At 50.0% G+C, this 24157-nt stretch overlaps 1 protein-coding gene across 1 annotated transcript in view; it reads left to right on the top strand.

Moving 5' to 3' along the window:
- Nucleotides 1–9597: 9597 nt before the first annotated feature.
- UBTD2 (ubiquitin domain containing 2) overlaps nt 9598–24157 on the top strand; it is a 44174-nt gene continuing 29614 nt past the window's right edge. Inside the window, exon 1 of the mRNA XM_071443600.1 lies at nt 9598–9736. Coding sequence (XP_071299701.1) covers nt 9667–9736 — 70 coding nt within the window. The 5' untranslated portion in view covers nt 9598–9666. The remainder of the gene's footprint in view (nt 9737–24157) is intronic.

Here is a 24157-nt window from a genome sequence, read left to right as displayed (position 1 = left end):
AACGTGTGCAGATACTTTTGACATTGACAGATGGTGGAAGTCCTGAGATTATTTCTTCCCATTATTATTTTTGACAAAGAACATGTATTTTTCCAGGGTTTATGCATTAAGAAGTAATGTTTTGGGTAGAGGTGGAGTGGTGAGGTCACACCTTGAGTGCTGTGTCCAGTTCTGGGCCCCCAGGGCAAGATGGGCATGGAGGGGCTGGAGCATGCCCAGGGAAGGGAATGGAGCTGGGAAGGGGCTGGAGAATCCCTGAGAGAGCTGGGAAGGGGCTCAGCCAGGAGAAAAGGAGGCTCAGGGGGGCCCTTGTGGCTCTGCACAACTCCTGACAGGAGGGGACAGCCAGGTGGGCATCCAGGATGAGAGGGAACGGCCTCAGGCTGGGCCAGGGCAGGCTCAGGGTGGGCACCAGCAGGAATTTCCCCATGGAAAGGGGGCTCAGGGCAGGCTCAGGGTGGGCACAGCAGGAATTTCCCCATGGAAAGGGGGCTCAGGCACTGGCACTGCCCAGGGAGGGTTGGATCCCCATCCCTGGAGGTGGCACTGGGGGCTCTGGGCTGGGGACAGGGTGGGGATGGGGCACGGAGGGGACTCAGTGCTCTGGGAGAAGTTTTCCAGCCTCAGTGATGCTGGGATCCTGTGACACCAGCCAGGCTCAGGACATGGCATGGAACCCTGGTGACACCAAATGATAAAGGACACCTCAGAAATGGCCACTCACAGCTCCCATCCCCAAAAATTGGGGTGTTTTAGAGCCAGCAGCAAGGGCTGAAGCAGTGATTTAAGAAGTCTTTAATTTTTCCATAGGCAGGACTAGGATGCCCTCATGTTATAGATGCCAATATTTAAACCATTTTCCCATCTCTTCAGGTGTTTCCTGCCATGGGTTTCTCTGACCAGCTCATTGCAGGTGGGATGGGAGCTGTCCCAAATCCAGGCTTCCTTGGCAATCACAGAGGGGAATTTTCCTGTAGGAGCACTGGAGATCCCTCCTTAGCACCACTTCTGAACTATCTCCCTTTGGGGTTCCCAGCCCTGCAGAATCACTCCAATCCCTGCACCCCTTCAGTTTAGATTGCTGGGGGTATTTTGCAGAGTGTTAAAACTGAAATTCAAGCGCTGTTTATGCTGTGAATCCCTGGATTCCCAGACTTGGCTCTGTCCCCCTCCCACGCCCTGGAGGTCACGTCCCCAGCAGGGCTGGCCCAGGAGGATCCCTCACACCAAGCTCTGTCTCTCACAGATTTTATTTTCCTCCCCTCACACAAAGACCATCTAATCAGGCACGGGGAGAATCTGCCTCTTTGTTTATTGGGAACACAACAATAGGATCCTATTCCACACCCCAGGGACAAACAATGCTGCTCACAGCCAGGATCTCTCCTTGTCATTATTGGTTTTGATGTTTAATATCACAATCCAAAGTTCCAAAGAGATTTTGATCCAAGTTTAGCATCCCTGATGCAATTCCACCACTCAGTAGAGGCACAGCCCACGTGAGATGAGCTCCTCAGAGACAACAGTGATAAGAAGAGATAAGATTTTGATGTCCAGCCAGGTGAAATCACCCAACAGCTCCATGTGAATGTGTCCTGCCATGCTGGGGGTTGTTCAGGTTGGGATTTTGGGGTGTTTCCCCCATTTCCATGCAAAGCTCAGTCCTATAAAAGTGAATCATTCACAAAATAATTCAGCTCTGAGCACTGCCTGTCAGGGTTAGGAACTAAGAGCTGAGAAGAATTCCTGGTTTTCTCTTTCTAGGTGGAAAGGAGCTGCTGCAGGGACAGTGTGGCAGGTCCTGGTCCCTGACAGTGCCTCTGCTTGGGAGTCCCACAAATGCAGGGAGCAGGGAGCACCTGGGAGTGACAGTGGCCCTGCCCTGCCTGTGCAGCCAGACCTTGCTCCTTTCCCTGCCTCCATATCCATTTCTGTTCCTTTCCCTGGCTCCATTTCTGATCCTGCTCCTTTCCCTGGCTCCATTTCCATTTCTGTTCCTTTCTCATTTCCATTTCTGTTCCTTTCCCTGCCTCCATTTTCCTTCCTGCTCCTTTTCCCATCTCCATTTCAGTTCCTGCACCTTTTCCCGTCTCCATTTCCCTTCCTGGTCCTTTTCCCTATCTCCATTTCTATCCCTGTTCCTTTCCCTGTCCCTGCTCCTTTTCCCATCTCCATTTCTGTTCCTGCTCCTTTTCCCATCTCCGTTTCCCTTCCTGCTCTTTTTCCCTGTCCCCATTTCTGTCCCTGATCCTTTCCCTGTCTCTGTTTCCCTTCCTGTTCCTTTCCCTATCTCCATTTCTGTTCCTGCTCCTTTTCCCATCTCCATTTCCCTTCCTGCTCCTTTTCCCACCTCCATTTCCCTTCCTAGTCCTTTCCCATCTCCATTTCCCTTCCTGCTCCTTTTCCCATCTCCATTTCCCTTCCTGCTCCTTTTCCCATCTCCATTTCCCTTCCTGCTCCTTTTCCTATCTCCGTTTCCCCTCTGGCTGAGCCCCTGCCCTCAGCACCCAGCAGGGAGCCCAGAGGAGCTCATCCAGCTGGGGACAGAGGGAAGGGATGAATATCCCACCAAAGCACAACTGCTGTCCAGGCAAACCCTTCCTGAGCACAGGAATCTCCTGCCAGCTCCCCAGCCTGGGAGAATGCTCAAGATCCAAAGCTAAAATATTTGGAATATTAGCATCTATCAGTTTCACACGTCTCTTAAAGCAGCATATTCCTTGCCTGATTGATCCTGCCATATGGGAACATTAGCCTGTACCATCACCATCTGCTGCAGCTTTAATTTTATCAAAACCATTATGACAGGAGGGAGAATGTTTCTTTTTCCACCCTTCCTTCTCCTCCCGCCAAAACCTGGCTGATTTCTCCTCAGATGAACCCAATTTCCAGTCCTGAGTGAGAAGGCTGTCTGGATACTCTGTCTAGGAATAGCTCTTTGATTTCAAACACTTCACTTTTGGGAAGCCGAGCTAAAAATCCAGGAGCGAGGCAACTCACAAACTTCTCTCCCTGAGAAATTTTTGGTATTCATGAGCTCAAAGATGAAATAGAAGCGTGGCTTGGGTGTTGCACATTTCTACCACTCTCTGCTCAGAATCCCAGAATTATTCAGGCTGGAAAAGCCCTCCCAGGTCATGGAGTCCAACCTGATCCCCACCTTGTCCCCAGCCCAGAGCACCCAGTGCCACCTCCAGGGATGGGGATCCAACCCTCCCTGGGCAGTGCCAGTGCCTGAGCCCCCTTTCCATGGGGAAATTCCTGCTGTGCCCACCCTGAGCCTGCCCTGAGCCCCCTTTCCATGGGGAAATTCCTGCTGATGTCCACCCTGAGCCTGCCCTGAGCCCCCTTTCCATGGGGAAATTCCTGCTGTGCCCACCCTGAGCCTGCCCTGAGCCCCCTTTCCATGGGGAAATTCCTGCTGTGCCCACCCTGAGCCTGCCCTGAGCCCCCTTTCCATGGGGAAATTCCTGCTGTGCCCACCCTGAGCCTGCCCTGGCCCAGCCTGAGGCTGTTCCCTCTCCTTCTGTTTTTGGTTGTCTCAGAGAATAAAAATTATTGTACTTTAATCATCCCTGACTTATGTTGTCACCACTGATTGTGCATCCTTTCATAAGGGGATAAAAAGGAATTCCAAATCTCTTGCCTTATTTCTTCTCCCTTATTCATGACCACAGATATTTTTAAGATGTCCCTGCTGTGTTCCTTCCCTACAGCAAACCATAAACTAAACACAAACTTCAGTATCGTAGAAACAGAGAATGGTTTGGGTTGGAAAGGACCTTAAGGATCATCCAACTCCAGCCCCCTGCCATGAGCAGGGACAGCTTCCACTACCTCAGCTTGCTCAGAGCTCCATCCAGCCTGGCCTTGGGCACCCCAGGTGGAGATGTGAGCTCCCAAATGAGCCTCCAGACATTGATAAAATATTTATACCACACAGAATGAATACAATAATAGAAGGAAAAGCAGAAATGGCATCACTGCAGGCCAGGTGTGGCCGTGCCCTGTGCTGGCTCAGTGACCCAGCTCCAGGTGGAGATGTGAGCTCCCAGATGAGCCTCCAGACATTAATAAAATATTCATACAACACAAAAGGAATACAGGAAAGGCAGAAATGGCATCCCCACAGGCCAGGTGTGCTGTGCCCTGTGCTGCCTCAGTGACCCAGCTCTAAAGCAGCTCCTGCTGCGATGGGAACGTGCAAAGGCACAAGGGGAGCCCCGTGCTCGTGTGCTCCCCTTGTGCCACTCGGCCCCTGCATTATTTAGAGACACAGAACACTCCTGCAGCCAGCCAGGCAGAGAATCCACTCCCAGGCAGCTGAAAGGGGAGAACGTGGCCGCAAAGAGCAGCTCAGGAGGGGAGGAGGCTCCCAGGGCTCCCAGCCTGGCTGAGCAGCAGGGGCTGGGCTGGGTGTTGGAAATGCCAGCCCGGGGCTGTGACAGTGACAGCGGGGTGTGAGCGACTGCCTGGCTGCAAGTGCATCAGAATAATGACGATAATTTTTTAAAAATCACGTTAAAAGCGCCGTTTCTTGCAGCGTCTCGCTGTGCAATCAGGGAGGTCACCACAGGAGGGAAGCAGCGTTTCACTTTTGTTGCTTTAGCAGCCAAGGTTCTTTTTTTTTAATTTTTTTTTTTTAATGTACATTTTGATTAGCAAAACCTGCCTGATGCGACAAAGCAATAGATCATAGAATCATGGGATGGTTTGGGTGGGAAGGGACCTTAAAGATCACCTCATTCCACCCCCTGCCATGGGCAGGGACACCTTCCACTAGCCCAGGTCGCTCCAAGCCCCATCCAGCCTGGCTCTTGCAGTGGAATCCACCCCTTCCAGAGATTCCTACCACTATTGCTGATGCTGCACATTAAAAGTGATTTTTAGCCTTTTCAGTGACCCCTTTTCTCCAGCAATTGAAATCAGAACTTCAGAGCTTTGCAGAAGCATTTAAAGCCAATGGAATCATGACTTTTCCTTGTTATTGGCAGAGAGATAAAGAACCCAAGCAGTCCCCAGGAGTGGGTGTGGGGCTTTGCAGAGATCAGGAGAGAAACTCAACATTGCTCTTCACAGGGATAATCTGAGGGTGGAAATTCCCTCAGAGGCTCCAGATTCCCATCCTGGCATCCCTGCAGCAGAGGCGTGTGCCAGGGCTCCAGGAGTGGGGTTTGTGCTCCTGCAGGACACCCAGAGCCCTCACTCTGTTCATTCCTGGCCAGTTTGGGATGTTCTGGTGTCTGGTGGGGCTCCTCAGCCACAGGAATTGCTCAGTGCAGTTTTCTCTCCTTGGCCATCCCAGGGAAACAAACCCTGCCTGGTTTCACATCATTTTGACTCAGCTTTGCTGCCTCTGGGTGGTGGAGGTTGCTACCAGCCCCTTTGGGAAGGGATGGATTAGATGGGGTTGGAATCAGCCTAAAGAGCTGCTGGTGGAAAGTTTGGCATGGGAGCCAGCATTCCTAAAAACCACATCTGAACAGAAATGCTGTGCAAGGAAAGCTCCAGCCTGTGGAAATGAGGCTACAGCCTCAGCAGCTTCCAGGAAGAGCCATGGGGAAATCAATCTGAAAATAGCAAATTGCTGAATCTCTTTAGAGCCCCTGAGGAGGAAGATGAGCAGTTGGACCCCACGGTTCTTTCCTGCTCCTGCTTCCTGTGGGACCTTTGGTTGATAAACTCATCAGCCCCGTCTCCCCTTCCCATCTGTCAAGAGCAGGATGGCAGAAATCTGGGAAGACTTTCACTTACAATGTGGAGACTTTGATAGTGCTGTCCTGAGCAACGCTGCTAAAAATCAAACTGTGGATGCCTGAGAGAGAAGTTTCAGTGCTGATGCAATTTGTCAGCATCTCATCCTTGCTCCCACACAGAGCTGAATCATCAGAGCACAGGGATTTGTCACTCTGGATCATCATGTGATGGCAAAGCCCACCACCACCACCACCAGCACTGAGAGCAAACAGAGAGAGCCCAGCTGGGAGAAAAACTGGCCAAGTGCAGAAAATATTTCATTATTGAGGGTTATACAGGATTACAGAGTGTTATATAGGGAATAACCTGACAATCACAGAGCCATGGATGGCCTGGGTTGGAAGGGACTTTAAAGCTCATCCAGTTCCAATCCCTTGGCCATGGCAGGGACACCTCCCACTGTCCCAGGTGCTCCAAGTCCTGTCCAGCCTGGCCTTGGGCACTTCCAGGGATCCAGGGGCAGCCCCAGCTGCTCTGGGCACCTGTGCCAGGGCCTGCCCACCCTCCAATTTCTTCCCAATATCCCATCCATCTCTGCCCTCTGTCAGTTTGAAGCCATTGCCCCCTGTCCTGTCCCTCCATCCCTTGTAAAATTCTCTCTCCATCTTTCCTGCAGCCCCTTCAGGCACTGGGAGGCCACAATTGTACCACCCCAAAGCTTCTCCTGTCCAGGTGAGCAGCCCCAGCTCTCCCAGCAGAGCTGCTCCATCCCTCTGCTCCAACACAGGACATGTGGAGATCTCCTCAGGGACTTCTACACAAATCCCCTCCCTCTGGTGCTCCCAGGACAGCACAGTCCAGCAGGATTTGTGCCACAATAAAATCCTCCAGCTGTTGGCACTGTAGGGTTTGTGACCTCCCAGATAATCCCAACCACACAGGGCAGTGGTACCTCCATGGCACAGTGCATCTGTGACACCCTTTAACAGTGAAAAGTCACTTTTGATGTTCAAAGTTTTACATCCTACGCATTGCAGGCAGTTGGGAAGTCATAAAGAGCAAGAATTAATTAATCCTGGCCATACCCCCAAGAGATGTGCAGGCAAACACAGCAGCCAAGGTTACTGACTTCCCCAAGCCACAGTGGGTGTTGGAGCAGAGCTGAGATTGAGGTGCAGAAACTGATGGCAAAGCTCAGAGAAACTGATTTCGAGGAGGAATAACTTTCAAAAGAAACAAACATTTAGAAAAATGTTTGGTTTTAATTCAGTGCTTTGTTGGTACAATGCAAGTACATCTTGATCTGTGGGGTCAGGCTGTAAATATTCGCTTTGGCCCATCCTGAGGGTTTGGGTGCACACAAAAATGTATATATGTGCTCCATACCCTGTGGGAGAGAACAACGAGGTGTCCAGTGAAAGGGATCAGTCCCAAACAGGCAGAATAACAAGCTCTGCTGTGTTTTTCCAAGGCTTCCCCAGCAGACTTTCCCACGCCAGCCCACAGCCACCCTGGTCTGGAACAGGGTCACGTTGGGCTCCACCAGCTTTGGGACTTCACTGGGCAGCAGATACCCAGATACCCTCCCAAGGGAGTGTGCATCCCAAGGGCCTCCCCACAACCCATGATTTCCTGCAGAGTTGTGTGTTCTGATGAAAAATACTCGCAGCAACACCTACTTCTAGGGAAATTTGCAACTGCCTTCCAAGTTTCTTACAGTTTTGAATTAATAATATTGAATTCCTCCCCCTCAGCTTGGCATATCTCAGGAATGGGATGCTCAGGGAGATTTGGAGTGCCCATCCCTGGAGGTGGCACCTGGGGGTGGCACTCAGTGCTCTGGGCTGGGGACAAGGTGGGCATCAGGCAGAGGTGGCACTCTGAGGTCCTGGAGCTCTTTTCCAACCTAAGTGATTTTGTGGTTCTGCAATATCTCTGATCATACAGTGGATATATGGGCAAACTCCCTCGTGGCCCTCAGATAAAATCTGAAAGTAAAACAACCGAGCTCTGTGGGGCTCCTTGATCTGGTTTAAATGTCTGCACAGACAAGGAGTTTTTGCTTTTGTTGTAATTAGTGGGCATGTGCTCAGACTCTAATCATTGTTCTTTAGGCTTTCTTACCAGGCCTGACCTTCCCATTTGGACCCAATAAAGCAGATGAGCTCTGTGCCTTTTTGTTCTCAGATGACAAAGTGCTCGGCATTTGGCACTCAGCTTATCTCATCCGTTTGGGATTTTAATTATCAACACAAGAGCCTTCCCAAAGGCTGGCTGGGCTTTGGGCACGAAGATTATGTAGGGAAACTAATGGCAGAAAAACGCCTTTGTCCATCAGTTCTTTTCACTGTGGCGACTAGAAACTCTACAAACAGCTATGCTATTTTAATTCCAAAAAACACATTTGCAATGTCATCTCTATGGAGGAAAAATATGCTCAGCTTGAGTTTTGTTTTGTGCTGCTCCGTGTACAAGAACATGGAGCTGCCGTGTTTGCAGAGCGTGTGGGGAACCCAGAGCACAGTCTGTTACCAGGCTTTATTTTTTGCACTGTCTGCTCCCATTTTTTCAGTGTTCTGACTTATTGCTGATTACTCCAAGGCGCTCCAGTGCATCTGATAGTGCAGGAACTGTGACTCCTCAATCCCAGGCTGGGATGGCTGCTGAAATGAGATAACCCAGCCAGGCATTGAGAGCATAAGTGTTGAACTTTTCTTCTCAGAGAACTGAAGCCTGCTTGGTCAGATTGACCAAAAAGCACTGAGTTTGCTTAGTTTTTATTTCAAACTGGCAGTGTGATAACACAGGGGTGGGTGGCTGGGTGGTGGGGCAGGGATTTATCTGAGTGTGGCCTTTCTCTTCATGTGCAAAGAAAAATCACGGAACCACAGAACGGTTTGGGTTGGGAGGGACCTTGTGGATCCTCTCGTTCCCTGGGCAGAGCCACCTTTCACTACCGGGATGCTCAGAGCTCCATCCTTGAACACCTCGGGGATGGGGCAGAGCTCAGCAGGGCAGGCAGAACAGTGAGAGGGGAATAAACACCGCGAGAGGGGAATAAACACAGCGAGAGGGGAATAAACACAGCCCGGCACCCGGGGCCGCGGGACCCGCCCGGGCTGGGGTCTCGGGGCTGGCCCCGCATCCCGGTGCCGGTGCCGGTGCTGGGCTGGTCCCAGGGGCAGGGTCGGGGCGGTCCCGATGTCGGTATCGGGGTGGTCCCGATCCTGGTACGAGGGTCGGTGTTGGTGCTGGGGCAGTCCCACGGGCCGCAGGCGGGCCCGGTGCCGGTCCCTGTGCCGGTGTTGGTACCGGGACAGTCTCGCGGGCCGCAGGTGGTCCCGGTGCCGGTGCCGGTCCCTGTGCCGGTATTGGGGCGGTCCCGCGGGTCAGAGGCGGTGCCGGTGCCGGTGCGGTGCCGGTGCGGTCCCGGTGCCGGTGTCGGTGCAGGTCTCGGTCCCATGCCGGTGCCGGGCGGTCCCGCGGGCGATGCCGGTCTCGGTCCTAGTCCCGGTCTCATGCTGGTGTCGGTGTCGGTCCCAGTCCTGGTGCCGGTCCATGCCGGTGCCGGTACTGGTATCGGAGCCGGTCCCAGACCCGGTGCCGGTGCCGGGGCGGTCCCGGGGCGGTGCCGATGTCGGTGCCGGTGCCAGTCCCAGTCCCGGTGCCGGTGCCAGTCCCAGTGCCAGTCCCAGTCCCGGTGCGGTGCCGGTGCCGGGGCGGTGCCGGTGCCAGTCCCAGTCCCAGTCCCGGTGCGGTGCCAGTGCCAGTGCCGGTGCCAGTCCCGGTCCCAGTCCCGGTGCCGGGGCGGTCCCGGGGCGGTGCCAGGGCCGGGCGCAGGCCGCGCCCCGGGGGCGGCGTTGCGGAGCGGGGAGGCGGCTCCGGAGCCATCGCGCCTGCCCGGCCGGCGGCGGAGCTCGGTGCAGGGGAGGGGGGCGGGGGGCGGCTCGGCGCGGGTCTGCGGGCCCCATGGGCGGGTGTGTGGGCTCCCACCACGACTCCTCGGGCAGCCTCAACGAGAACTCGGACGGCACCGGAGGTGAGCGCTGCGGGCCGGGCCGGGGGGCCCGCGGGGGGACCCCGGGGCGGGCGCTGCGGGCCGGGGCCTGCGGCGGGCGGGGGAGCCGCGTCCGGCCGCCGGCCCGGATCGTGCCCGGGGCCATCCCCCGGCTTCTCTCCCTCGTTCGCCCGAAGTTTGCCGGGGCGGCGGGGCCGGCGGCGCTCGGCGGGCGCTGCCCCAAGGCGCAGCCCCCGCCCCGCTCCGCGGCCCCGGCGTGCGGGGCTGTACCGGGGGATGGCCCGGGCTGTGCCCACCGGGGCCGCACCGGGGCCGCACCGGGGCTGTACCGGGCTGTGTCCACCGGGGGCTGTGCGGGGGCTCCGTGGCCGGGCCGTACCGGGAGCGGTGTCGGGGCTGTCTCGCCGGGCAGTGCCGGAGGGCTCGGGGACGCGGCCCCTGCTGAAATAAAGCCCGGCTGGGGAAAGGGCCTGCCCGGGGCTCCCGAAGTTTGTTTTCCTCGGGCTCCGCTCCTTGCGGTGTGCGGGCAATGATTCCTCGGCTCGCTGAGATCCTGGCGCTGCTGCGGGGCCCGGGTTTATTTTCCAGCCGGGAGAGGTGCCTGGCTCCAGCCTTAGCCGCCCGTGGGACCGGAGCGGTCGGCGGCGGCTGGAGATGCTGCATGGATGGATGGATGGATGGACGGATGGATGGAGCAGCGTGGTCCCTGCGAGCGCAGCCCGACCTGGGGAGCAAAGCCAGCGTGCAAACGCTGCTGCAGTGTCAGCAGCCTTTCACCGGCGGGTTCCTCTCCAGCTAAATGCCTGAATGATTGCTTTTTCAACCCTCTCAGGTTCGTGGACCCCTGATGTTCTCCAGCCGAGCTGTGTGTGTTTTATAGTCATTTAAAGTCAGCCTGCCAACAGGACACTTGACTTATAGGTAGTCCTCACACATGCAGGGTCCACAGATTTCAGGAGGAGAATTGCTGATCTAGGTCTGTGTTTTACCTGTGTTTTACAGAATGTTATTTATCAGTCTGGTTTTTATTTCGGATGTCCCAGCTGATGGGTGTTCTTTCCATCAGTGGCTTTGCTGTCATTCCATAATGTAAAAATATGCAGCACTTGGAGTTGTATCTGAACCAACCATCTGCTGGTTCATGCCAGATACAGAGTTCATGGAAACACCAGAATTCCAGCTGCTGAGAGCTGTGTGGGATTTCACAGAATCCCAGAATAATTGGGGTTGAGGACTCCTGTAGTTGGGGAGTGACCTCTGGAGATCATCCAGTCCAGCCTCCCTACTGAGGCAGGGTCATCCAGAGCAGGTGACACAGGGACACATCCAGGTGGGTTTGGAATGTCTGCAGAGAGGGAGGCTCCACAACCTCCTGTGGATTTAATCACATTAGTGTCATTGAAAGGAATTTTATAGCTTTGAGTATTGTGAGTCTTCCTTACTCTGTTAGTAAAAAGGGAAGGAGTGGGTTACCTGAAATGCATCTGTACTAAGCAGATTTACCAGCCAGTAAAACCCTGCAGGTGTGCTGAGCAGAATGGACCAGTCAAAGGAAAAGAACAGCAGGAATCATCTCATACCCTGAAATCTTGACCAAAAAATAGCATTAAAAGCTCCACTGGTGCTTGTCCTGAGATGTGCTTTGGTATTATGAGGTGAGATCATGTCACAGAAATAGGCTGGGTTTAATTTCCTTGCTCTTATCTCACCTGTGATATCGAATGAATGAGATAGGAGGAGAACACGATCGGGTTTTGGGTGATATTGCAGAACAGATTCCACGCCCCAGAGCAGCGTGTGAGGTGGGCAGGCTCCATCCAGGCTCTCTGTGTCCCTGCCTGGTGCTCCCAGGGCATGGCACTCTGCTGCTCGGGGGTTAAATAACCCATTGTGCCTGCTGCATTACAACAGCAGCTGGGCTTTCAAGATGTAAGAGATGTGAAATTCGTGTCAGCTGGCTCGTGTTGATTCATGCTCTCAGGGTAATGTTCCTTAAGGTTGTCTCGCCGAAGTGAGAAGCGCTGAAATTTCACTTGAATTATGAGCTTCTTAGGACTGTCTTAAACAATCAGCTCCAGTGTGCAATAGCTTGTTTTGTAATGCTACAGATCTGTTCCTGCCTCTCCACAAGGAGGAAAGGGGGGGTAGGTTGAGCTGGGGGAAGCTCTGAGTATGTCCCCTAAATGTGACTCCCCAGGTGCCAAAGTCCAGCCCGCGCCGATTCCGAGCTTTACCAATTCTCCTAACGTGCCCTTAGCAAGCCTCAAACCCAGCTTGCTCTCTCGAGGGAGCTTCTGTCTGGAGGCATCAGCCAGAGAACCAGCTGAAGCAGAAGTGAACACGGTTTGGAGCTGAGACCTGTGCAGAGAGATGACTTTTTCCTGTTCCCCAAGTGAGGCTCATTTCCTCCAGCTCCGGGGTTGTGACCTCACCCGCTGCATTCGCTCTCGGATCACTGTCGGTGAGCGGGGCCAGAACGTTTCGAAATGCTGGGAAGGTGTTTTGGAACATGATGATTCTAACTTGCCAGTGATGGGCTTGTTTTGGAGAGGCTTTGTCTTTTCCCCAGAATGGAAAAGTTTCCTGGAGAATTGTGAGCGCCCGAGAGCTTGCTCAGCCAGCAGTGGCTGTGTGCGATGCTGGGTGAGAGCAGAGCCAGCTCTCGAGTCTGATTCATCCCAGTTTCAATTTATTCCAGGGCAGTGGGGAGTGGCAAAATCGTGCTCAATTGTGTTATTGGAGTTGAGAGGAGGATTTGTCACATCCCTGTATTCTCCTCAGTGTTTTTGTCCATGGCCAGCACTTCCCGTTGCTCGTGTGCAGCTTGGCAGAGCTGACGGCATGTCCTGGCCACGTGTGCTGCTTTTGTCTCTTACTGTGGGCATTTTTCAAGGTCAGGATGCCTGTGTGTGTGTCAGGAGAGCTGGTGTGGATCCTCAGGTGTGCCTGCATGTGTGAGATGGAGCTAATCAAAAGCCCAGCTTATTGCACAGCTCTGTTTGCAGTGACCGGAGCAGGAGGAGGCTGCTCCTCACCAAGAATTTAACAGATGCTGCTCTGCCCATCGGGCTGGAAATGAAATGGGCTCTGCAGATTGGTACCAGCTGTTTCATTAGCACTGCTCTTTTTAGCAAGTTCTCATTTCACCAGGACATTGGCATAGACAGGAAAAGTTCCTGCCTCGATGCTGGGTGTGTTGTAGCCCAGCAGCACCGAACTGTGGTGGGTGTCCTGGGTGGATTTACTGGGGAGTCATTAAAGGACATCATGAATTGGGTTATAGACACAGGTTGTGCCCAGTTCATCCCTTTAGCTCAGCTGTCTCCCACCTAACAGCCCAAGGTGGTTTCAGGAGCTGAGCACTGCATCCCTTCCAGCTGTGCCCTGCCTAAGGTGCCCGAGTTCCTGCAGGATGGTGAGAGCAGGGGAGGAATTCCTGTTCTGCAGCCACTCCCCAGGCTGTGTGACCTCTTCACTTGTGCTTCTGGCGTTGCTTTGGGCTTGGAATGCACTGCTGGAAAACTCTGTCCTTGTGCCTGTCCATCAGGTATGTTCAGTTGAGCAAAACCAGCAGAGCTGTGCCAGCTGCCATCCGCACGGGCAAGTCCTTCCTGGAGGGCTCCTCAATTTCTCTTTGAGAAGGAAAAGGAGGAACCTGTTCATTGCCTCGTGGCAGCTCTCACCCCTCTCAGAAGCTGCACGTGGTGAAGTTCAGTGAGACAGTTACTTGTGTGGGGTGAGGGAAAAGCAGGGAATCCAGTGGCTGGAAGCAGGAGTCATTCCAGATTAGGGGTTTTGGCTGCAGCTGTCTGATTGCTGCTGAGCTCTCCTTGACATGATGCTCTCCTGCCTGCTGCAGTTCTTGTCACCCTTCCTTGGGAGCAAAGATGCTGATTCTGTTTGAAATTTGTCTTCTTTCCTGCTGCCCCCATCACCCAGCAATGAGAACAGGGCCAAGTGGAAATAAGGCTGCCAGAATGGGAGATTATTCAAACCCTCCATTCCTCCCGTGGAGTTTGATGCAGTGCTGGAGCTTCATTAACTCACAGAAAGGCAAATATTGTGCTCCACCTCTGCTCTCAGCAACTGGACAACAGTTTCTTAAATATTTTCCTTGAGTGCTGTGCAGGGCTGCGTATCACATGGCTAATTGGAAGTCACAATAACTGCTTTCATGGTGCTTCTCTGCAAGACTGACCAGGGGAATTTGCATGTTAAGCAGTGAGATTTGTGGCTCACAATTGCACTAACACAGCCAGGCTCTGCTTGGCTGGCACGGGGGGGTTAAACAAGCAGCTCATGACTGCTTGGAGAGCATTTGGTGCCTCCCTTTTGTGCTGGAGCACACAAAGAGTCTCCCAGAGGGATTTTTCAGTGGGTTGGAGCTGTTGGGTGCAGGCTGGGATGGTTTTTCACTGCCACCTGAAAGAGGCACCTCTGGATTTCAGGTAGTTCCTGCTGGTCTGGAATACAGGGCTGGCAAAAAATAGTCAGAAATCAGAGCTGGCTTTTGCTGTTAGGTCCTGCTGGGGGGTGTTTTGTACGGTTTGTTTTCATTTTGGAGGGGTTTTTTTAATGGAATAACGAAAAAAGCTTAGCATGGCTGAAATTTGCTCCAAATCCTTCCTGCTCCATGCCTGGGTGTGTTTAAAGGATGTGTAGATGGAGCACTTGGGGATGTGGTTCAGAGGTGGCAGTGATGGGTTGATGATGACCCTAAAGGTCTTTTCCAACCTCAACGAGTCTCTGATTTTCCAAGGGGTTTTATCATGGCTTTGGAATGGAAGTAGCCTTTAATAAATTGTATTTCCCAAGGGCTGGGCACCCTCAGCCTCCTGCAGGTTATTGGGATGTGGGAATGGGTGCTGCCAACTCCTGATAATTCAGTCCCAAGGGTTCCTCTCGTGGCTGTCACTCTGCTGCTGTGACACCTTTCCTTTGTAAAATACAGGACTCGGTTCTGTTTTCCAGGTGATAACAAGGAGCTCTCAGAAACCCAAATAAAGTGTTATTTTTGCTGTTAATAAGGGCTGGCAAACAAAGCTGTTTGGTTTCCTTTTTGGCTGGTTCCCCCATGTAATTGTTTGTTTGGCTTCTAGATGAAGTGATTTATTTTAATTTCTCTGTTTGGGATTGCAGTGTTGAAAACGACAACATCCTCCTTCACTGAATGTTAAATACAATAAATTGAACAGTCATTGTGCTTTGGAGACTTTTGATAAATGGAAAATATTATTAGTTGCCAGTTTGAATAAACTCTACAAAGCAGCCATGCGCTCTCATTGCAGCAAGTAATGTGATAGCTATTATTTTTCATGTGAATGTTGAATAATATAATTTATGAGTCACAAATTATAATACAGTTGAAGCCTGAAATACAGATTTGCCTCGTGGTGAAGTTGTAAATTCCTGTGAGTCTTCTTGCAGGTACAAGGAAGGGTCAAGTTGGCCTTAATTGCTTTGGTTACCTCTTAAAAAAAAAGAATATAAAGATCTGGAAATTCATGCAAATTACCATGAGAACTGAATATAACTCCTCCTTGTAATTTAGAGTGTGATGTTTAACAATCTTCATCCTCTTTTCTAGGCAGACACGGTGTATAAATGTGTGATACATTTTTAAACAAATTATGCTGTTCTGTGGAGGAATAACAGAGCTGGAATCAGTACCTGACTGTAGAATAAAACACTTTTCTTGCACTCTGAGGTTTTTAGTTAGTTTCATCTGCTGCTTCTGTGTTGTCTGGCAGTTTAGAGTTGACAGAACAGAAATGTGCAACTACTTAGGAAATAAATGAACTTGTCAGTTTTGTTAGGGATTTTTTTAAAATTTGGTTTGTTTTCTTGTTTTTTTTAAGGAAACAAAGAAGTTTCCCCTCACGTGGGGGTCGTGTCTGCAGTGTAATTCAGTGTTTCAGACTGAGTTTTCCGTAGCAGAGAGGGGATGGATCCAGAGCCTCCTCCTGCATCCCAAAGCAGCAGGAATGCTGGTAGAGCTGGGTGTGGAAAACACCTCCAGCAGCACAGGATGTCAGCTGGCACTGCTCTGTTTGACCTGTGTGCAGGGAAAGCTCCTCTTGTGCTTTATTTAAGGCTCAGCTGGAGCCTGAATTTTACATTTGCTGCCTTGTGCTGGCCCTGGCACTCTCAGATTTAATGTGAGTGAGAGCTGGACAAAAGATGGGGCACAGCAAACTGCAGGAGGTGCTTTTGTTCTGGTGCCCATTGTAGGAGTAAATTAAAAACTGTCTCAAATGCTGAATGAGGCTTTCTTAGACTACCTTAAATATTTAAAATGCCATCAGTCTCATCCTGAGGCTCCCCAGCACTGGGAAATGCAAGGGCACTGCAGGTTCTGCAGGTAACAAATGCAGGAGCAATTATTGGATGCTATCAATTTGCAGGAGCTGCTCCACATCCACTTGACCTCTCAGGCCTGATGGAAACCATTTGGAAATTGTCCTTCCCAAAGCAGAAACGCTGCTGGGGTTGTGGATTAGAGCAGTTTTAGCAGCTCCTCCCTCCAGCCTTTTCTCAGTGTCCTTTTCCCTGCCCATCTCCCCCTCTCCTCAGTGAAGAGGATTTAAAAAGGAAAATTCAAAGCCCTGCTTGAAAGCCATTTGTGGGAGGAGATGGGCACAGCTCTGAAGCGCTGATTTTTTATTTTTATTTTATTTTTTTTGCTCCTGGAGAATCTCAGATGTGCTGGAGGATTTTCTGTGTGCCTGTCTATCTGTGTGTGTATAAAGACATCCTTGTGCTGCTGATGAGGTGGAAGGGAGGGGATTTGGGGAGTTTCTGCATGATCTGTCATGTGGGTTTTTTCCCCCACATTCTCAACCATGAAAGCAGAGCCACTTCACAAATGGGAGTGGAAAATGCTTCAGTAGTTTGCAGCAAGAACAGGTAGTGCCCAGGGGGAAAAGATTAGAGGCTAAAATGGGAAAATGTGTCACACAGAGCATGGTAGCTCTGCACATGTTTAACGGGGAAAGTTTACTCTTAAAACATATATATTCAGTCTAGCATTAACCACCACTTTTCTAGAAATAAATTACTTTTCATCCCCTGAAATGATAAACATTTTATAGCTCGTAACAGCTTCCAGTTTACAATAATGTATAATAAATGTAGCAACTATAAATAATTCTCTTTAGTGCAGACAACAGATTCTGGAGGGAGGCATTTTTCACCTTTTCCCAGAGGAGCTGTGTGCTCTTTGAGAGCACTCCCAGGGCCTGAAATGGCATCGGAAGCAGAGCACAGCACTTTGGGATTGGAAGCTTGTTACCTTGCTATTTTTAAAACCCAGTCATGGAGCTGCAGCTCTGCTCCCATGCTGTGATGAAGGGCACTGTGGATTCAGCAGAAGAATCTCTCCGTGGCATTTACTTTGGTGCTTCATTTCCCTGCCACAGAGCTCTCATCTCCTGTGATTCCTGCCTGGCTGGGTAAATACAGACTCTGTAAAAGAGCACCTACAGAACAGCACAGGGTACCTGCAGCTGCCAAATGCCATTTTCTCCTCTCTGCCAATTGTTGGGTTTTTTTTGGGAGCACCTGAGCCTGCAGCAGAGCATCAGCAAGCACAGGATAATGGCTGGACGGAGAATTTAAGGAAAAAATTGTTAATTCCTCTGCACGAAGCATTTCCTGGGGAAGCTGTCACCAAGCCCTGCCTGTGTCACACGTGCTGGATTTGTGCCTTTAGAGTGGGTCTGGGTGTGTTTTTCTCCCTCTCAGGTGCACACAGAAGCTGGGTATGTTCAAAAGAGTGTCTTTAATGCAGAATATTGAGCTTTCAAATGCTCCTGAGCCATTGCCCTGCATCCCTGTCCCTCAGAGGGGACATGCCCCGAGTGGGAAGGGGACACCCAAATCTTGGAATGTGCAAATGGATTTTAGATGTTTCTTTAGTGCAGGTACAAATCCCATTCCTGCCTGGCATGGCTGTGGCTGCTCCCAGCTTGTTACCCCTCCCCAGGGTGAGAAGACAGGGGAAGGAGCAGCTGGGAAGTTTTTTGGGAAGCACAGTTTGGAAAGCACCACGGTCACCCAAAGGTTGGGTGCAGTTTCCCTGGCTGGAGGAATTCCCAGGTGGGATAAATTTGGTGGCAGTGATGCCTTGGGAAGGCTGAGCTAGAACAGAGGCTGGACAGAGCTAAAGAATAAAGCAGGGATTTATTAAAACATCTCCTCCATGGATGCACCTTGGGCAGCACAAGAGCCCAGCCAGGGCTGCACCCAAGATGAACCAAAATGGCCCCAAAATGCACGGCCGGGCACGGGCTCTGTCCCTGGGATCAGTTCTGCTCCATTTGCACCTTGCAGTTCATTGTCCCATTCCAGCTTTAGCCCCTGCAGTCCCATCCTTGTTTTTCTCTCTCCAGCCCACGGGGTTTGTGCTCTGGGGCTGAGATTTGGATCATTTGTCCTTGGTGCCCAGCTGGAGCAGGAATTGTTTTGTGTCCCTGCTCTGTGCACAGAGCTCACCATTCTAAAATGTGAACCCAGACCCACACACTAAAGCAGCACAGAATCTGCTGCTGATGCCTCAGGTTTTAGCTTTTCTGTTTTTCAGACTCAGACACGTTCAGCTGAGCACTCCAGTGCTTCCCACTTCCAAGGTGCAGCATTCCCAGATTTGCCAGTGCCCCCATGGCTGAGGCTGAGCCAAAATCTCCCTTTCCCTTGGCATTTCCATCCTCCCAGTGCCTGGAATGACCAAACCTGCTCTGGAAACTGGGAAGTCACAGCTCCCAGCTGAGGGAGAGCACTGGGAGGGCTGAGGGAGAGGAAAGCTGTCACAGAGCTATTTAAACTTTATTTTTTTTTGAGAGTTAGATTTCACTCGTGAGTTGCATGCTGATGACTTGGCTCAGTGAAACACGTAGCAGACTTGATTTTTCTTTTTGTGATTTTTTTTTTTTGCTCTCTGCCCACATAAGTTCGTTAAAAGCACATGGGTTGCTATAAATATGAGTGCTTTTAGAACAAAAATACCTTCTGTGAAGTGCTGATCAATATTGGATATTATCCTGAGACAGGTTGAAATGCTCATTTGAGATGGGTTCTCACTCTTTTGTGTGTTTTTCACATCCACAGATCTCCATTGTCTGTTTATGCAGATCTAAAAGTAGTTCTGGTGCCAAAAAAGCTCGAGTTTCAACAGAAAACCACATGATTATTGCTTGACTGAAGTCACACACTTCCAGTCACTCACAGATTGGATGGCCCCACGTGGATGTTACAGCAAAATCCCATTTTTTGCTGCTTTCGTGCAGCCCAACAAATCACATTCTTTGTGTGTATCCAGGGCTCTCCTTTTAATACAGCACTAAAATAGCTCCAAAAATCCTCCAGGCACGGGTTTGGCTTTATCTGAAACTCCTGCAAAATAGAGCAGGGAATACAAGATTTTAGTCTGGCAGCTGGGAATAGAAAAGGAGCAGCAGCATTGTCAGGTTGTTGTGGTTTGGTGTTACAAGGCAGGACCAGAAGAAAAATCCTTTAGTTGTAAATAAGCTTTTAGTTCTTGAGCTCTGCCTCATAATGGAGACTTTCTAATTGAGTCAGAGTAGACAGAGATTATTTTCTGTAAACCTCTGAAAACACTTGGATTTGGGGTTTTTATTCTCCTAAATAACACAAACCTTCAGAAAATCCAACAGGTTCTTCTCAGCTGTTGTTAGAGGTGAATCTCAAGGGCTCTGTGGGCCCTGCCTCCCTGGGAAGTTTTGTGCCAATTCTCCTAAATATTGGTGTCATTTTGTGCCAATTCTCCTAAATATTGGTGTCATTTTGTGCCCTTCCCAGTTCTCCTGAATATTGGTGTTGTAGGAATTAGGTTTAAGTTGAGGAGGAGAAGTCATGGCTTTTGATTAAATTATCCCTCTGGCAGCTTGAAAATTGAAATTTTAGCTTGAAAATTGAAATAATCTGCTGGGTTTTGGAGTGTTGGAGTGCTCAGCAGTGGGGAAAACACAATCACCTACTTAAACAGGAACCCAAAATTCTCTTTTTTATCTTGAACATGACAGGAGTGGGAGGGCTCCAAACACTCCCCAGTCCCAGCCTTCCTCCATCCCAGGATCAGTCACAATCACTTCTCAGGGAGCAAATTTCCCCGAGAATTTTTAATTTAAACTGATTGAAATTGATGCTTACCACAGCTTCTTCACAATATTGCTCTGGGAAATCAATAGGTTCCTTTATAAATTATTTTTTTCTGCTTTATCCATCCCAAATCAAGTGTTTTATCTTAGGAATGCCACTGCAATTCTTCATGACTCTGATCATGTTTTTCCTGATGATTGGTGTGCTGCAGGACTGGGGAAGGAACTGCATTAGCATTTTATCTTATTGTGCTGGGAATCTTATTACCAAGAGTTAATAATTTGCATTGAGCTCACATTAGTTAGGAAAATATTGCAGATATTTCGGGGTGGGGGAGGAAGTGTTTTGGTTGCTGCCAGTGTCCTGCTTGAGCATCTCTTGGCAGCTCTGTCCAGAGGGATGCTGAGCTGCTGATCTGATAATTGAGCCTGTTCAAAATCCATTTTATTAACTAAAAAATCCATTTGATTAAGTATTAAGTAGTGACAATTCAGCTTAAAGTTCTGCAAAGTCCAAGATGGCAAAGGCTTCTGTATCTCTGCTTCAGCGCTGTGTCAAACACAATATTCTGCCTTAGAAATTCTACCAACTGATCTCATCTTGTCTTGAAACTCTTTCCAGGTTTGCCTGCTCAAGGATTCTGTCGCTATCTGATTGCTCTGCCTGCCAAATTTCCAGGCTGAGTTCATCTGCCATTGATGAAGTGCATTTCTCTCTGCTCCCTGCATTCACCCTTCCTTCTTTCACACGTCTCCTTTGATTATTATGAATTAATCAGGGCATTTTTTCCAGCTGAGGGGACTCTTGCCATGCAATTCAGCTTTAGGGATCTGCACCATTTCTTTCCTTGTGTTTTGAAACTTTCCAACTTTTGCTGGTTTCTGTTGAAGGTTCATAAATTAGGAGCCCTTTTTCTCACAGAGCATTTTTCTATCAAGATATTTCAGGGATTAATGTTTGTTAAAGGCAGTTTTGATGCTAATAACAGGGAGCTGTGTGGGTGCTGCTCAGTTTTTAATGCATTTTTCTCCTGCTCATCCTCAGGTCTGAAAGTGGCCCCAGTTCTGCTGCTCTGGGCCTTGAGATGCCTTTGTTCAGAGCTGTGGAATCAGCACTTCCTGGGCATGGTTTGCTCATTAGAGCACAGTAATTAGTGAGTTTGCCATGGACTTGCATGCAGCCATTCTTAGGGATCCTTTCCTGGATGCAGTGAAATCAGCAGGTTTGGGTGCTGGGGTTTGATTTCTCCAACACTTTCAGGAGTTCCTTTCCCTAAACCAAATGATCCCACCTGCCCTGAGAAACCATGGGAGAGAGGGGTGGGCTCCTGCTTTCAGATGGCTGAAATAAGAATCTCTTTTTAATAATGCATTCTCATTGCCAAGCAAACTTCTCATCCTTAATTTGAAACTATTTTCCCTTGCAGAAAGGGCAGCAGGGGTGAAGAGAGGACCTGTGTAATAATGGAGAGTTCTGCTTGAACTCAGAACTTTTCTTGCAGACACTTGAGGGCCCAGCACCTTCACACATTTATTTAATCTGTTATTACATCAATTATGCCTTAAATAATGGGGAAAAGTAGGCAAAGTGCATCTGTCCTGACAAAGAGCTCTGCTCTTGCTTTGCAGTGATGCCACAGGAGAAATGAGCTCCTGGAGCATTATGGTGAGGAGCTTTTCAGAAAGGACAAGCACAGCCCATGGCCGAGCCCTGCTTCAGCTCTTGCTGGCTGTGGAACAACTGAGAGCATTGCCAGCACCATCCCTGGGCTGCCAGCTTGGAGCCTGCCCTGAGCTGTGGAGAATTAAAGGCATTTTCAATCCAATTCTGTGATCCCTGCCTTTGAAAGGAAGTTCCTCAAGGGCTGTGTGTCCGTAGGAAGCACTGAGCAAGCACCACTCAGGCCATTAATAGAGCTAAAGCCTGGTGTGCTCAGGGACTTCTGAGGGAGATCAGATTAATTTGCTAAAGGTGGAAAGGCTCTGGCTGCTTTAATCTCGCTCCATTTCAGCAATTGAAATGAAGAGGGCAAGTTCCTGTGCCTCCTCCAAGGTGCTCCCTGTGCTTGGCATCGCTGAGAGGAGGAGGAGGAGGCCTTGATTCGTTTCCTAACCTTGGGGGATTTTATGTGCTCAGGGTTGGATTCCCTGGGTGCCCAGAGGAGCTGTGGCTGCTCCTGGGTCCCTGGCCAGGCTGGGTGAAGCACCTGGGATGGTGGCAGTGTCCTTGTCATGGCAGGGGGGTGGCACTGGGTGTCCCCTCAAGGCTCCTTCCAGCCCAAACCATTCTCTGGTTACATCAATCATCCTTGAGGCTCTAACAGGGCTGTTTGTCACCCAAGAACATCCACAGGGGGATAAAAAGGCCTTGAAAGGATGGGGTTTGAAGGCTGCTTTGTTCACGTGCTCCCATTCACAGGATTGGGTTGGTTTGGGGTTTTTTTCCCCCTGGATGTACAAGGCATCCAGGTATTTATACAAGTTGCAACAAAGGCTTGCACGTATTTCATTTTAGCTTAGATTGCTTTCTAATTATCTGAGCAATCCACTGATGTCCTTATCTGTTATTACTTGCCTCTAACTCAGGGATGAATGTGGATTTCTTAACAAAATGTGTACTTGAAGAGTAGGAATTCCTTATGGCCAAGAGGTTGCTCGTGTGTTCTACACTAAATTCTGAGCTTTATCCAGCATGGGTGCTGGAGTTTCCTTTGGGGTGACTGCCCAGGACAACCGAGAGGAATTGAGTTTCAAAATTGAAGGTGAAATATTAACTTTACTATGAAAAAGTACCCTGTAAAATAGGGCTGAGTAAAGCACCAAGTATCATCCTGAGAAATTCAATTTCTCAGATGAAACCTACAAATGTTTATGTGACTTTCACTGTTTTTGAAACCAAGCAATCACCTTTCAGTTTTCCTCAGGCACCTGAGGAACATTATATGGGAGTGTAAAATGAAATCATTAAGATAATGTATGTTTGGGATGTGTGTCAGGTAAGATTCCTATTTTCAGCTTACACTGAGCTCTTAATTAACTGATGAGCTTAAGCAGCTGAGATACAGTAATAGTGCATTTAGTTAATTGGCTCATGTGAAACTTTATCCCTGCCAATAACTGTGACACTGGAATAAATTCAAGACATGGTGTTAGATCCTTTAACTAAGCTAATTTAATCGTTGGTCATTGTAAAAACAGCCACCAACTTGGAGGCTTTTTTTTTTTTTTTTTTGTCATTTCCTGCTGGAATTTGTGACTGCTGTGCTGGCAGCAGTGACATGGCAAGCATGGCATGTTCAGCCAAAAAATCCTTGGGAAATGCAGTTGGCCATCTGTCCTGAGCATTATACCTTGAATTACCCAGATTTCAGGCTGTGCTGGAAGGGTTTAATGCAGCAAAGCCAAATTTTGGCTGTGCTGAGATGGGGTCTGAGCACTCTGCTGCCTCCTGGGCAGTTTTACCTGAGGGAAAAACCTGAGAAAGATGGAGAGGGAATTCTACAAGAGCCTGGAGGGACAGGACAGGGGGAATGGGTTCACACTGACAGAGATGGATATTGGGGAGGAATTTTTCCCTGTGAGGGTGGGGAGGCCCTGGAATGGCTTTCCCAGAGAAGCTGTGGCTGCCCCATCCCTGGAAATGTCCAAGGCTGGGGCTTGGAGCAGTCTGGGCTGGTGGAAACTCTCCTTGCCCATGGCAAAGGCTGGCACTGGATGAGATTTAAGATCCCCTCAAACCCAAACCATCCAATGACTTTATCAACTTTGGGTTTACTTGTAGTAAATGCAATTCCCTGGTGGCACCATCCACAAGGTCTCCAGAAGGTTCAGGCCCACATTTAAACACCAGCAAAGGCTGGCACTGGATGAGAGTTAAGATCCCTTCAAACCCAAACCATCCAATGACTTTATCAACTTTGGGTTTCCTTGTAGTAAATGCAATTCCCTGGTGGCACCATCCAGAAGGTTCAGGCCCACATTTACACACCCTCTGCACAAGGCCCTGCTGAGCAGGGTGTCCTGGCTGCTTTCAGCACCATCACACCTCATCAGGGACTGAAGAAATCCCCAGCCAAATATTTTTTTGTCATTCTGGCAGGGTGAAAGATAAGGCTGCCTTTGATTATTTTATTTTTTTTTTCCCTTGAAAATGTTGCTGATGCTGGAAGCACTGGTGGTGTGTTAAACACAGCCCAGGTGTCCAGCAGATGGTCCTGTGTCACTTGTCCAGCTCAGAATTCCTGGTGGCCTCGTGTGGCTGGGCCGTGTCTGGGTGACAGAGGCCACACCACAGCCCTGGCTCAGCCCAGAGAAAAGCCAGGCTTTG

The sequence above is a fragment of the Agelaius tricolor genome, unplaced genomic scaffold, assembly GCF_023055355.1.
Source record: "Agelaius tricolor isolate 1412-34295 unplaced genomic scaffold, bAgeTri1.0.p SCAF_18, whole genome shotgun sequence".
NCBI classification, from domain to species: Eukaryota; Metazoa; Chordata; class Aves; order Passeriformes; family Icteridae; genus Agelaius; species Agelaius tricolor.
This window is presented reverse-complemented; position numbering and strand designations above follow the sequence as displayed.